Here is a 14,084-nt window from a genome sequence, read left to right as displayed (position 1 = left end):
AACAGGGAAATGAGCAACAATTTGGACAGGCTCACCATAAACGACACTAGAAGATCGCAAAAATGTTGCCTCAGGGTCAACATGGGTCAACTCTGCCTTACATCAACATTTCAGGCTGGAGATATAATGGCATAATAATATTTTCTTAGCACAATTTTGTCCAATTAGTACCAATTTATCTTTGTTGGAATGCCACAGCCTACCCGAGTATTGTTTCAGGCAGTTCTAAAGGCAAAAGGGGTCCAACCCAGCACTAGAGAGTAGAGGTGCTCCGATTGCTCGGCTGCCGATCATGACCGGCCGATAATGGCCAAAAATAGCCTGATCGGTGATCGGAAAAACATGCCGATCAAAAAACCGATCGAGAGATATTAAATTCCTCACGCAACCATTTTGCCTTTACACCTGGCGCTGCATGTAGGCGCTGGCTCTGTTGATCTGGTGTCCTCAGTTGATCTGTGCGCTTTGCGGACACTTTTGAATATGTACATTCCTCCTTTTGCAAGGGAGTCCTATTGGGAGTCATCTTTATTGATAAACAGTGTTGGGAAATTCTGTGGAAAATGGACGATAATACATTACATTACATTACACTTTAATCAAAATTGTAGTGTTGGGATATATGCCTTGCTCAAGGGCACTTCAGCCATGGAGGGAGGCTGGAGTTGGTAAGAGTAGGTACTGAACCTGCAACCCTGTGATCTACAGTCCAACTCCCTAACCATGGCTGCCCCTATATGGGGCAGTGGCCTAGTGGTTAGAGAGTTGGTCTTTCAATCTAGGGGTTGCCGGTTCGAATCCCCCCTGACCTCTCCCTACATCTACATCCATGGCTGAAGTGCCCTTGAGCAAGGCACCTAACCCCACATTGCTCCAGGGACTGTAACCAATACCCTGAAAAATAATAGTTGTAAGTCGCTTTGAGTAAATGAAAGGTTCAGCTAAGTGTAATGTAATGTAATGTAAAATGGAGTTAGTAGTGGAGAGTGGTGTGTCTGGATTTCCATTCATTTTTTCTTTTTTTAACTGAAAATGTCTTTGCCTTTGCCTTTGTCTTTGTCTTTGCTCCACAGTGTGAGGAAAAGATGCATACTAGAGGGAGTCGAGGACTTGGCTGGCCTACAAAATGTCACTAAGGGATGCAACTGACAGCTGAAGTAGGATCTTTTTTGTTTTTTGGCCATGACAATGCTTTGACAGTTGATAATAAACTGATAATTACGATACCATGTGCAAATCATTGTTTTTATGGGTTTTTTTCAAATAATAAAATGGATGTACTCATCGAAACCACTTGGTGATGTTGTTTTATTGATTGTTAACCAAATTATACTTGTAATAGATATGAATGCAAAGTTGATTAGAGCTTTGGCCTCAATTGCTATGTGGAAAATATTGCTCCATGTCTCCATTACGGAGAAATCTGATTATTTTGCAGGATTAATTCATGCAAAAATGTCCAATAAAATTGAGGCGACAATATTACACATGATATAATGGAGGGAATCTTTCCAGTTGAAATGAGGAAAGTTCCTTGATTTATTTGCAATTTTACACATTTTATTCATGCAAAAATGTCCAATAAAATTGAGGCGACAATATTACACACGATATAATGGAGGGAATCCTTCCAATTGAAATGAGGAAAGTTCCTTGATTTATTTGAAATTTGTCATAATTTATTCATGCAAAAATGTCCAATAAAATTGAGGCGACAATATTACACGTGATATAATTGAGGGAATACTTCCAATTGAAATGAGGAAATTTCCTTGATTTTTTCTGAATTTTGCCTGATTTATTCAGGGACACAGGGAAAAGTGCACAATTATTTAACGTTATTTTGCAAAGAATATTTAGATTATAATCTAATAACAAGGGGAACATTTTGTTTAATATTTTTACGCGTAATAAATCGCCTCAATTTTTTTATGCATTTCCATTGTGTCTCTTTTTACAGTGTGGATGAACTCTTCTCTCTACATGAACTGATCCCCGATATCCAAGAGCACCCAAAAACTTAAATGAACAGACTGAACAGATTGCCAAAATAATGTTCTGACTTTTATCTAAATTATTTGGTGATATCCCTCACAACAGTGCAACAGCACATGGGCCTAATGGCGAGAGTTTTTCCCTCAGCACGTAATGAAAGCTAATCGGACGTCTGATGACAGGTGGTGCTGACGGACAGCGCATGAGGGAAAGAAGTTGCAAACTTGATCGTGTTCTGTTTCGTCAGTCCAACGGAACACTTCTGGCTATAGAAAATGAATCTGTATTGCAACAAATCTAGTTAGGCCTAGGTCTATATAGGCTATTCAAGATATTTAATTTAGACAGAATCCTTTCAAGCCGTGCAGCATCAACGTGGTCATATAGCCTACTGTCTGCACTTGTTCCGTTGCCTGCTTCATAGCAGAGAAGGAATGGCTTGCTGTTGTTGAGGATTTGTAACGTGGATTATCGAAACTGAAGACTTGATTTCTTTTATTGATACCTTTTTGTTTGGTATAATTACGGACAATGCAAATAACTGATTTTTGTGACGTTCGGACACATTTTTGGAAGGAATATAATCGAATTAGTCCCGCCGCTTGGGTTATTGTTTTTCGCGTGCATGTGGATGAGCATAGGCTATTGAATTTGATTGCAGCCTAATAGGCCTACTGAACAGTGGACTGAAATTGAAAATATGACAAAGAGTGGCATTTTTCTCGGGTGCTATGACTTCTTGCTTTGCAAGAAGACAGTCTCCTCACTCCACGGGCAAAAAGCACCATGGTCAGACCCTGGCGCGCATGTAGGCAGACATGAAAGACTCACTACTCCACGGGCAAATATCGGGAAAAATTAAGCACCACCAGCATGGACAGCTCCCCACGAGTCACTTATAATGGTTGGTCTTTTCCTGGGATTTGATTCATGTTGTTTGGGGGAAAATATTAAAATAGCCTTTGTAATGTTAAGAATATTTCCAAAGAGCCAAGATGGGGCTTAAGATCAATATGGGCCAGGTTTGTCTCCGTGCGTACACACACACACACACACACACACACACACACACACACTCTCTCTCTCTCTCTCTCTCTCTCTCTCTCTCTCTCTCTCTCTCTCTCTCTCTCTCTCTCTCTCTCCTCCCTCTCTTCTCTCTTCCCTCTCTCTTCTCTCTCTCTTCTCTCTCTCTCCTCTCTCTCCTCTCTCTCCTCTCTCTCTCTCTCTCTCTCTCTCTCTCTCTCTCTCTCTCTCGCCACAGACCCACGCAAGTGCAAGACAAGTTTTCACCTCCTCGTGAAGTGTTTAGACCTGGCCTATTTAATGTCGCTGTAAATTGGTGTAATGTAGCAGAAAGTGCGAGACATTCGTTGGACTCGTTGCACGCAACAAGTTGTGAAATTATTTCTTAACGGTTTTAACCGCATCATTCGCGACTCTCGAGCAGTTTGAGAACTGAGAAGAATGAGAGAGAGAGAGGGCAGTGACTATACCATGTCACTGAGACTATGTATGTGTGCTGCGCCTACTGAATCCAAGTGCAGAAAAAAACATATCCATATAGATTATTACATAATGCACCATGTTATTACATTTCCATCAAAAAAAAAAAGTTGCGGCCGCATTCCGTAATAAATTTCGCATTTTGTAATAATTTATTACAAGATGAGAAAAAAGTTATTACGAAATGCGTTCAAGAAATGTATTACGAAATGCGTAAATTATTACACAATGCGGCGATTGTCACCACATTATGTAATAATTTGTTACATTATTACATATTGCACCGTTATTACATAATGCGGCGTTACAACACCCTCTAAATTGATGCTCCTCTCCACCCTTCCTCCAACTCTTACCAAACAGTATCTCATCAATGGCCCCCTCTTCTTTCTGCTCCTCCACACTTCGTCCAGGCCTGACCCGCCCTCCTCTTAATTGATGCCTCCAGCTCCTCTCCACCCTTCCTCCTCCAGCCCTGACCAACCCTCCTCTCCTCTTCATCCATGCCCCTCTGTCGACCTCCTTCTCCTCCGTCCCCTCTCCTCTTCATCCACGCTCCTCTGTCGACCTCCTTCTCCCCCATCCCCATTCCTTGCACACTCATCATCCTCCAAGACTGACCAAACGCCCTCTTCAATCGAAGTCCCCTTCTTCTTCAAATCCACCCACCCCACATCACTCCACCCCACACCCCCCGAGCCCTGACCACCCTCTCTTCATCCATGCCCACTTCTCCTACTCCAACACCCCAACCCCACACCGACGCCTCCTTCTTCTTCAAATCCACCCACCGAGCCCTGACCACCCTCTCTTCATCCATGACACACTTCTCCTACTCCAACTTTGCACCCCCCCCCCCCCTCCCCGCCCCCCACATCACTCCACCCCACCCTCGGAGCCCTGACCACCCTCTCTTCATCCATGCCCACTTCTCCTCCTACTCCAACCTTGCAAACCCCCCCTTCATCACCCCCCCTCCCACTCTTAACACTTCCCAACCCCCAGTCAGTCTCTCTTCAGCATGCGGTGAGTATACACGACTCCTGATGGGAGATAATTATTACTGAGATGGTCATAATTACTATGTCACTCGTGTCTCCATCTCTCTCTCTCTCTCTCTCTGTCACTTCATCTCTCACACACACACACAGTCACTCCCCAACACCACTAATTCCCCCATAAAAGATGTGTTCTAAGGTGTGTGTGTGTGTGTGTGTGTGTGTGTGTGTGTGTGTGTGTGTGTGTGTGTGTGTGTGTGTGTGTGTGTGTGTGTGTGTGTGTGTGTGTGTGTGCGTCCACAGCATGTCTTGAGGAGCCATACAGTGCATCAAAGCACCTCGCATCCCATGGAAGGGGAAAGACGATGATTTGACGATGATGGTGTGTGTGTGTGTGTGTGTGTATGTGAGAGAGACTGTGTGTGTGTGTGTGTGTGTGTGTGTGTGTGTGTGTGTGTGTGTGTGTGTGTGTGTGTGTGTGTGTGTGTGTGTGTGTGTGTGTGTGTGTGTGTGTGTGTGTGTGTGTGTGCGTGCGCGCGTGTGATAATGATGATGTGATTACTATCATCATGCTCGAGCGAGACACACGCCGCTGAAAAACAAAAGAGTCCATGAAAGGAGCTCAGCGTGGTATCGCCCGCTGATTAAACCTTCAAAAGGAACGGGCCAGCGCCCCAATTATCGACAGTTTGGTACATAAGGAGATCATAGTGAGGAACAGCTGCTGTGCTGAGGCATTAAGATACAGAGGAGAGCTGAGCTGAGTCGAGAAGAGATGAGATGAGTAAAGTTGTGGCGATAAGAAAAGTTTTGGCTTGATAACCAACCATTCCATTATCAATGAACTTCTCGAGGAAAATTGAAATATGATAGGCCCACTCGTTTCCTACATGAAAAAAACATATGAAGAGATTAAAGCCGAGTTTACATTAGACCATATTTGCATCATGTCCATTGCGGAGGAGGCACTGTAAGACTCTGGCTGCGCACATTAAAACGCTGGGAGACGACTCCACAGTAGGAGGAAACATTTAAATCCTTCAGGTCCCACATATTCACTCCAGTAAGGAGCAGTTAAGTGCTTGGAATGCTGGGAAATGCTGCTCTGTCGCCTGACCCCTTCTGAAAGTCCCTTAAGTTACAAAAAGACAAAATATTTTCTAATCATAGAAATATCATTAACAAACTATCAACAGAGAGAGAGAGAGAGAGAGAGAGAGAGAGAGAGAGAGAGAGAGAGAATATGTGAGAGAGAGAGAGAGAGAGAGAGAGTAAGTATATGTGAGTGATGGATTTGTTTGGATTTTTGTTTTTGTTTTCACTATCTGTTGGCATAGAAGTGAGAGAGAAAACAAATGTTCACGGTGGTAAAAAAGAACATGAACATAGCCAAGATAATTATGAACACGTCCATAGACAGCCATTCTAAAGTCGGTTGAGATAAAATCCAAATGAACCTAAATAAATAACGCGGACAGCAGCAAACACAAAAGAAAATCGAGGACCACTCTATTGCATTGCAGTCAACCTGTTGCCTGCCCAGCTAAAGTCAGAACTCTGCTGTGTATAGAACTATCTGGTAAGTCACTACCAGGCCACTGGCAACAACTAATGTACTGTATAGCGACACTACTTCGAGCCACATTACTTAATTCAGGCCCATGGAGAGAGAGGGCCCAGAAATTCACCCTCATTACATTGTACAGTATAGTATGTATTGGGTGGGGGTCCTTTTAGGTGGCTTTGTCCTGGGCCAAACCAAAGCGGTCAGTGGCTCTGATTGCAAAACAGATGCAAGGTATTGCTGTTCTCTCAGAGATTTGAATGTAAGTCCTTTTCATCCCTTGGCATGTATTTTTTTGTATATTTAACACAGCATCTTATTTAAGTTTGAAACAGCACAGAATGTGCAAACCACAGCTTTAACATCATCAGCTGGTCCTAAAAAATAACATAACATGAAATGCACTTTAATTCTGGAAGACTAAGGAGAGAGAGAGAGAGAGAGAGAGAGAGAGAGAGAGAGAGAGAGAGAGAGAGAGCACTCAGGTTTGCATATGGTTTGTATTTAGAGCTACAGCTCCCCCTGCAGATGAATATTAGAAACAGCAGTCTAGTGGCAAAATCCACACTGAAACCTCACCTTTTTACACTGCTCTGCCAAGGCTTTCAGATAATTTACCTTTAACAGTTTACAGGATGGTTCAGATTCAGAATCACAATAAAAGTTTTGGCTAGACAGAACAGCCTTTACAACAGGCACACTGTGTGAAAGACTTCTGGCTCAATCAGTGAGCGTCTAGGTCTAGTCAGCGCCCCACTGGGATGTATAAAATAATAACTGATAATAATAATTGTAGAAATGTTCAGATGCAAAAATCAGAATGATGTTAATGGGAATACTGTTAAGCTTATTTTGGTGGGGGAATGGGGTTGTGTTAGCCTGGGCGAGCCGACTGTTGACTCCGTCAATCAGTCTGGCAAAAGCCATGAGGAATCAGTCTCCGTGGACGATGGGAGATGGTCTGATCTTACTCTATCATTTAAATTAATTGAAGTTCCAAACTCAAATTAAAACCCATATTGTGCTTTATTAGCATGCCTGTTACATTATAGCGTCGCAAAAGCATACAAATAACAAAACGAAAGTGTGAATATAGTTACCTTAACCAATCAGTAATTGAGCTCGTGGGTGAGTTCTACGTCACCACTCTCAACTGTTTGCTGATTGGCAAAACACTGAGAGAACCGAGCTCCAGGCTTTTGCCAGACGATGTGCTGAGCCAAAATCTTTGGGTGGAGTACAGAGGATGGCGTCGCGATGCTAGGGTTGTGTACATTAGTTATTTAATTTATTGAAATATTTATTTTGTTTAGCCATGCTTTTCCTGCTAACCTGCCGCAGGATAATTATTTTCTTATGGATATTTTTTTTCTGATTATCCGTAAGGTCCAGTGACAAAGTGCCCAGGGTCACCAACCATTAACAACAAGTGATGGGGCAACACGTGACGCAAGCTTTCATAATATCTTACATAAAGATGTCATACCAGCTGTGAAGTATAGTGCCTTGGGGCACACATGGGCTTCATACCATCCCTAAGGCATCTTTTTATAGTTTCCTGTATACAACAATTCACAAGGCAAGGCAAGGCAAGGCAGAGGGAAATTAAAACATTAAGATAAAACATTAAGTAAGGACTAGGAATGCACTGAGAGTGCAGGCCTCCGCTAAGAAAGCTGTTTGATAGAACATTTGACAATGTTACACCCTAGGTTTTTTTTTTTTTTCCAAATCTTTCTGCCTCGTATATGTGTTTGCAGGTGGGAGGGAGGATGTTTGTGGGACAGCCATGCCCTAATGGTTAAGGGAGGGTTGCAGGTTCTAATCCCAAGCCGACCATTCCCAACACTTCCATCCATGCCCTAGAGCAGGGCTATTCAAATGGCGGCCCTGGGGCCAGATGCGGCCCTTAGACAGCAAGGCTCTGGCCCCCCACAAGCCCCTTGAAATATGGAATTGTTTTTCGGAATTTAGAGATAAAAAGTATGGGTTCCGTATCGAGCTGAAACGGGACACGGAACGTTAAAATGCACTCCACAGGGAGTCTGTTTCTTGCTCCAGGGTACTTCAGCTATGGATGGAAGTGTTGGGAATGGTAGGCTTGGGATTAGAACCTGCAACCCTCCCTTAATATCCCCACAGCTCCAGGGTGGGGGTGTTTCATGCACTACCAAGGCTAGAAAACTTGACATTGGGAAATGGTGACTGTGTGTGTGTGTGTGTGTGTGTGTGTGTGTGTGTGTGTGTGTGTGTGTGTGTGTGTGTGTGTGTGTGTGTGTGTGTGTGTGTGTGTGTGTGTGTGTGTGTGTGTGTGTGTGTGTGTGTGTGTGTGTGTGTGTGTACAACACTGCTTTCCATGTGTGATTGCATACCATCCCCCGTCTACGTCAACATCCGATATAGGCCAGCTGATGCATAGGATAGGATTAACGACATTGCTAGACCAATAACATTGCAAATATTTTCATAATTCTTTTGGTACACGTCTTCCACATTTGATAAGCAACTTACCAATGTCACCGTCAGGTTAAGCAGTCGGCCCTTGTTGTCCACAAAGTAAACGCTGTCTTCATACCAGGGATCCAGGTGCAGGTAGTTGAACATGCCAAATGCACGCACATGATCCAAGGTGTACTGGCTGTCTTTGAGCTTCACCTCAGCAACAGCTGAAATATGCAACACGATTTTAAAACAGTGAGTGTACATGTAATGAAGTAAATTATTAAAAATAACAGAATTTTCAACATGCTAAACAACATCCTTGGTAAAATAATAATAATAATAATAAGTTAAATTTTAAAAAGACACAAAAAAGATGGGGCTAGATAGAGATACAGTACTCTTTCTCTGATTCATCAACAATCAATAAGCTACATTTTATGGAATGCCTTGCATTTATTACTGGGGTGAGAAAGTAAGAGATATCCGGTTTTGCTTTTTAATTTCCATTGTTGACCACTCACATACAACACACATCCCATCCCTTGTAGTTCACAGTTTGAACTGACAACTTAGGGTCTTGGGCTACTGTCACTGTAACTTACTTAGCGAAACTACTGTTCATTGCAGCCAGTGACATGTGGTTGACATACACTTCGAGATCAATTTGAAGTTTTGAGCAGAGTTTTACGTGCAACAGTGTCAGTGAGATCAATTGTGTAGTTACTGATGGCTAACTTTAGCTAACCGCAGTCATTCATTTCAGTATAATATGGTTCTCACCTGCATCTAGCTCAATTGTATAAGTTGGCAGTGGATCCAGAGACAGTCTATAACTTTCAAACTTTGGATCTAAAAGCTCTCTGTTAACCTTCAGGGAGCAGTTTGAGGAAGCCATAGCTTTGGTATTACGATATTTTAGGATAAGTCAGGAAAGACAGCAGCTGAGATGCTGCAGAAATGTACACGCTGGAGGGAAACATCACATTTCCTGTATTTACCCACCCAGAATGCATTTCTCTCGGAGTTGGCAATGCAGTGTGGGAAATGTAGTTTATGCTCGAACTTTGTGATAGAAGGGCCAGTTTGACATTTTTGAACAGAGGCGGGGAATCTCCCATGTGAAAAAGGCATGTATTTCAGATATATATAAGAAATGTGCGGATAAATAAAGATTCTCACAGGTGAAATAATTGTATTATTTATTATTGGAGGAGAGGCACAATTTCCCAGTTAGGGCCTAGTTGTCTGTCCCATGTGTGGCTCGCGTTCTCTGATTTCAGGACCTCATTGCCCTATGCAGACCTCAAAAGTAAAATAATATGAAAGAGCTTCATGAAAGATCCCCCCCCCCCCCCCCCCCGTCAATCTGGCATCAATCCATGGGAATCCCTCTGAAGATTATTTTGCAGTGGTTACTGAATAAGTAATTCTAATGCAAGGCGCCTGAGATTGTAGTTTGTGGAGATGACAGTATATAGCACAAGTATATAGCACAGTGTTCAACATGTGAAAAATGTGGTATTTTCACAATATTTATTTTGAATAGCCTACAATACATGTTTACTTACATGGATGTAAAATAATGTTTTTTGATTGAATTTAACATTGATTTATAATTCTATCATTAAGGTAAACAAGGTCAAAGGCCAAAAGTCAAACTCAGGGACAGTGGCAAAATGGCTATAATCACATATAAAATGTTTTTATGTTTCTAGAAAGCATCTTATTTGAACCATGACTATTTTTTTCCAAGTTCCCTTTAATAAGTAGTAAATGTGGGTGAAATAATATATGTAGGCTATATATATTGTTAATTTTCAAAATATTCGCCAGGGACATTAAGTGTACCTCATTTGGAGAACCATCAGACAGCAAACAATGCTCAAACAGTGCTCCATAGAATGTGTCCAAGTCAAGTTCATCATGTGAGAATCGTGAATTGCATTTTGTGGGAAAAACCAAACAAAGGCTTATTTTGTTTGGTTCACTCTTATCTTCATGTGCGTACTCGTGCGTGTGCGTACTCGTGCGTGTGTGTGTGCGTGTGCGTGCATGCATGCATGCATGCGTTCACACGTGTTTGTGCGCACACGTGCATGTGTGCTTGAGTGCACGTGTGTGCGACTGTGCGTGCGTGCGTGCGTATGTGTGTGTCTGTGTGTCTGTGTGTGTGTGTTAGACCTGATGTTCTGATATGACCTGATATTGTGCCAAACTGAATGCTGTGTAGGCTTGAGTCAAGGCTGACGCCATGGCTCTTTGAGGAGCAGGATTGTACAGAGTTCCAGAGTCGTTCATTTCCCATCCCGTCAGTAGTGACAGAAAAATGATGTGCTACAGTACATGTGGATGACAGTTGTCAACTTATCTCCATTGTTAGGGGTTGACACTTAAACAATTGCTATAGCCTACCTTTAAAATGGATCAGAACTTTAAGAAGTTCAAATGGAAAGGTCGCGCTATTACATAACAGGCAGGTCAAGTTCTTTACAGAAATCAACATTTCAAACCAAGTCAAGTCGGCTTTATTGTCAATTTCTTTACATGCACTGGTCATACAAAGAATTTGAAATTACGTTTCTTACTTTCCCATGCTGACACAGACATAGACTTTAGGTGTGGACGTAGACAATTAGACATAGACAATTAGACATAGACAGTAAGCATACATTACACATAGAGATACAATACCCATACAGACATCTTTAAAAATAACGAATCGAATGCAGTCTTGATAAGGGGAGGGACATGATGTCTTGTGTTCAGACAAATAGCTCTAACCTTTCAGCCTGCAGTGGCATGATAAATGATCTGTCAGGCTAAGCTGTCAGCCTTGTTTGCAAGGGCAAACCTGTCCCAGGGCATCGGAAAGCAAAAAAAGGACTACTCAGACAAAATAACAAAACACTTCAGAGACAGCAGAGACGCACAGAGCCTGTGGCAGGGCATACAGGTCATCACTGACTATAAGCCCGCGCCACGGAGCTGTGAGAACAACACCTCTCCGCTTTTTGGGCCTTTATTTCGGATAGGACAGTGAAGGTGCGACAGGAAGTGAGTGTGGAGAGAGATGGGGTAGGGTTGGGAAATGACCCCGTCCGGACTCAAACCGGGGTCCCCGTGGGCATGTAAGCCCAAGTGTGGGAGGCTTAGCGCGCTGCACCACAGTGCCCCCCTTTTTTGTCCCTTTTGAAGCACAAAATGACACTCACCCACAGAAAACTCCACCTCCCCCCTCCCACAACAAATCCCTGTACCTGTCCTCTGCCAGCGTGCAGAGGCGCATCTTGTCACCAGGCTAGGCAGTCAGCAGCTTGGGGCCCCCAAGCTTATAGATGGTTAATGACAGCTAAACCTTTATACTAAAGTTGTGGCGATTTGTTTTGAATGTTATTTTTTTTTATATTTCGCTTGGGGCCCCAGCTTACCATAGAATCGCCTCTGCCAGCGTGAAGAGGATACTAGCCACCATTAACCCACGCAAAGCAGCTGGCCCAAGCAGAATTGCACAACAACCCACAGCACCCACAGTCTCAGTACGGTTTGCTTCCAAGGGGTCTGGGGCAGTGCTTAATTTGAGGGGGAGCAAGGGGGAGCTAGCTCCGGAACCTCAGACGAGAGCTTGGATGGAACCTGGACATCACAGACCCTGCCTCAGGGGGGAGCCACCCATCCTCTGGGCTCCAGGACCTCCCGCTTGACAAATTAAGCACTGGTCTGGGGGTACGCTTTGGAGCGTTCACATACTGTAGGCAGCAAAAATGCTGAGTCACTTCTCAGAGTTCGCTTAGGCGGCTGAAAGGGACCAAGTGGGAAAACGCTGCAAGAAACGTAATTTCAAATTCTTTCTGTCATGGGTGAGCGGTTAGGGCGTCAGACTTGCATCCCAGAGGTTGCCGGTTCGACTCCCGACCCGCCAGGTTGGTGGGGGGGAGTAATCAACCAGTGCTCTCCCCCATCCACCTCCATGACTGAGGTACCCTGAGCATGGTACCGTCCCACCACACTGCTCCCCATGGGGCGCCACTGAGGGCTGCCCCCTTGCACGGGTGAGGCATAAATGCAATTTCGTTGTGTGCAGTGTGCAGTGTTCACTTGTGTGCTGTGGAGTGCTGTGTCACAATGACAATGGGAGTTGGAGTTTCCCAATGGGCTTTCACTTTCACTTTCATGTAAAGACATTGACAATTAAACTGACTTGACTTGACTTTATACCTGTGAAGAGCATGAGAAATAGATATTATGCATTCTAGACCGTCCACTGATCTTTTTTTCCTAACATTGAAAGTAGGCCCGACCAATATATCGGTAAAAGATCAGGCCGATATTTAGCATTTTTAGGATATCGGTATCGGCCATACTTTCAATAAATTTCCACCGATAACCAATTTTGCAGCCGTTTCGTTCTGAATGCATGTTCTATTCTGCTCTCCCCACTTTGAGTCTATGAGAGTTCATTATTATAACTAAATATATGTGTAAATATAATAATGATAATTTATATTTCATTACATTTTATTATGAACAATACCTCTATATATCGGTTGCACATATCGGTTATCGGCCTCCCATTTCCATAAATATCGGTATCGGTATCGACCCTGAAAAAAACATATCGGTCGGGCCCTAATTGAAAGTGAGGAAAAATTGAATGTAATGACTCTGTATTTTACTCTGTTGATATGGCTAAAATAAATTTGGACTTGAAGTTGGAAGTGATTTCACATAAAGGACAGTTATAAACTGAACATAAGTTTCATTCTCTATAACAATTAGGCCTATTGGAAGAAGAAGCTTTGCTCTCTGTCCCACAGTAAATCTCAATGTGAAATACCAACATTGTTAACAGTTTACAGATCATGTTGACGAAATGGAATAGAAATAATACATTTTAAATAATAATAATATAGCAATACTACTAATAATAATAGTAATAATAATAGTGCTTCTATTTGTAACTTTATGACACTTGCAGTAAATCCATCACCGCTAACCAAAGGTGCGTGAGAGGAACAAAGGCTTTAGGAATGCTTTGAATACTGTAGGAATGCTTTTTAGTCTCAGGTTACAGTGTTGTAACTTGGCAGTGCATGGCAGGCCCACACACATTCTTCCATTGTGAGTTTGCTATATTTAGTTGCCCGCCACGCACAGTAACTAACAATGACGTCTTTTGGCTAATGATGACCCCCAAACAACTGGGGTCACTGCCAAATATGACAACTATTGTCTTACCGCAGCAGCAGATTTTGTTTTGGTCTGGTTGCATAACATCAGATAGAGTATAGACGACAAGAGACGACACCCTTTTGCTTATTGTCTTACAGGGGCTCCAGGTAGGATTAAAAGTTTAATTCATCATGGCCTGAGTCAGCCGATCCTTATGCGAGTCATTAGCAAGTGAACAATGCTCTCGCGACCACTTTCACAGTCCGCTGTCAGAAAACCCCCCATGCAACTTTTGACAGCGTCGGACCGAACGAGTGTCATGGGAAACACTTTTCATTTGAGACATCGCTTTACATACCGTATTCATGTTTGTAACTGCTGGCATGCCGTGATGATAAACAATCTCACAGCGA

At 43.0% G+C, this 14,084-nt stretch overlaps 1 protein-coding gene across 1 annotated transcript in view; it reads right to left on the bottom strand.

Annotated features, from left to right (window-relative positions):
• nudcd1 (NudC domain containing 1) overlaps nt 1–9,456 on the bottom strand; it is a 125,759-nt gene extending 116,303 nt beyond the window's left edge. The window contains exons 1-2 of the mRNA XM_063185987.1: nt 9,283–9,456; nt 8,572–8,726 (exon numbers count right to left, since the gene is read on the bottom strand). Coding sequence (XP_063042057.1) covers nt 8,572–8,726; nt 9,283–9,397 — 270 coding nt within the window. The 5' untranslated portion in view covers nt 9,398–9,456. The remainder of the gene's footprint in view (nt 1–8,571; nt 8,727–9,282) is intronic.
• Between the last annotated feature and the right edge of the window lie 4,628 nt (nt 9,457–14,084).

Source organism: Engraulis encrasicolus, chromosome 20, assembly GCF_034702125.1.
Source record: "Engraulis encrasicolus isolate BLACKSEA-1 chromosome 20, IST_EnEncr_1.0, whole genome shotgun sequence".
In the NCBI taxonomy this organism is placed as follows: Eukaryota; Metazoa; Chordata; class Actinopteri; order Clupeiformes; family Engraulidae; genus Engraulis; species Engraulis encrasicolus.
The sequence above is the reverse complement of the archived record's forward strand: the minus strand, read 5'-3'. Positions and strand labels throughout refer to the sequence as shown.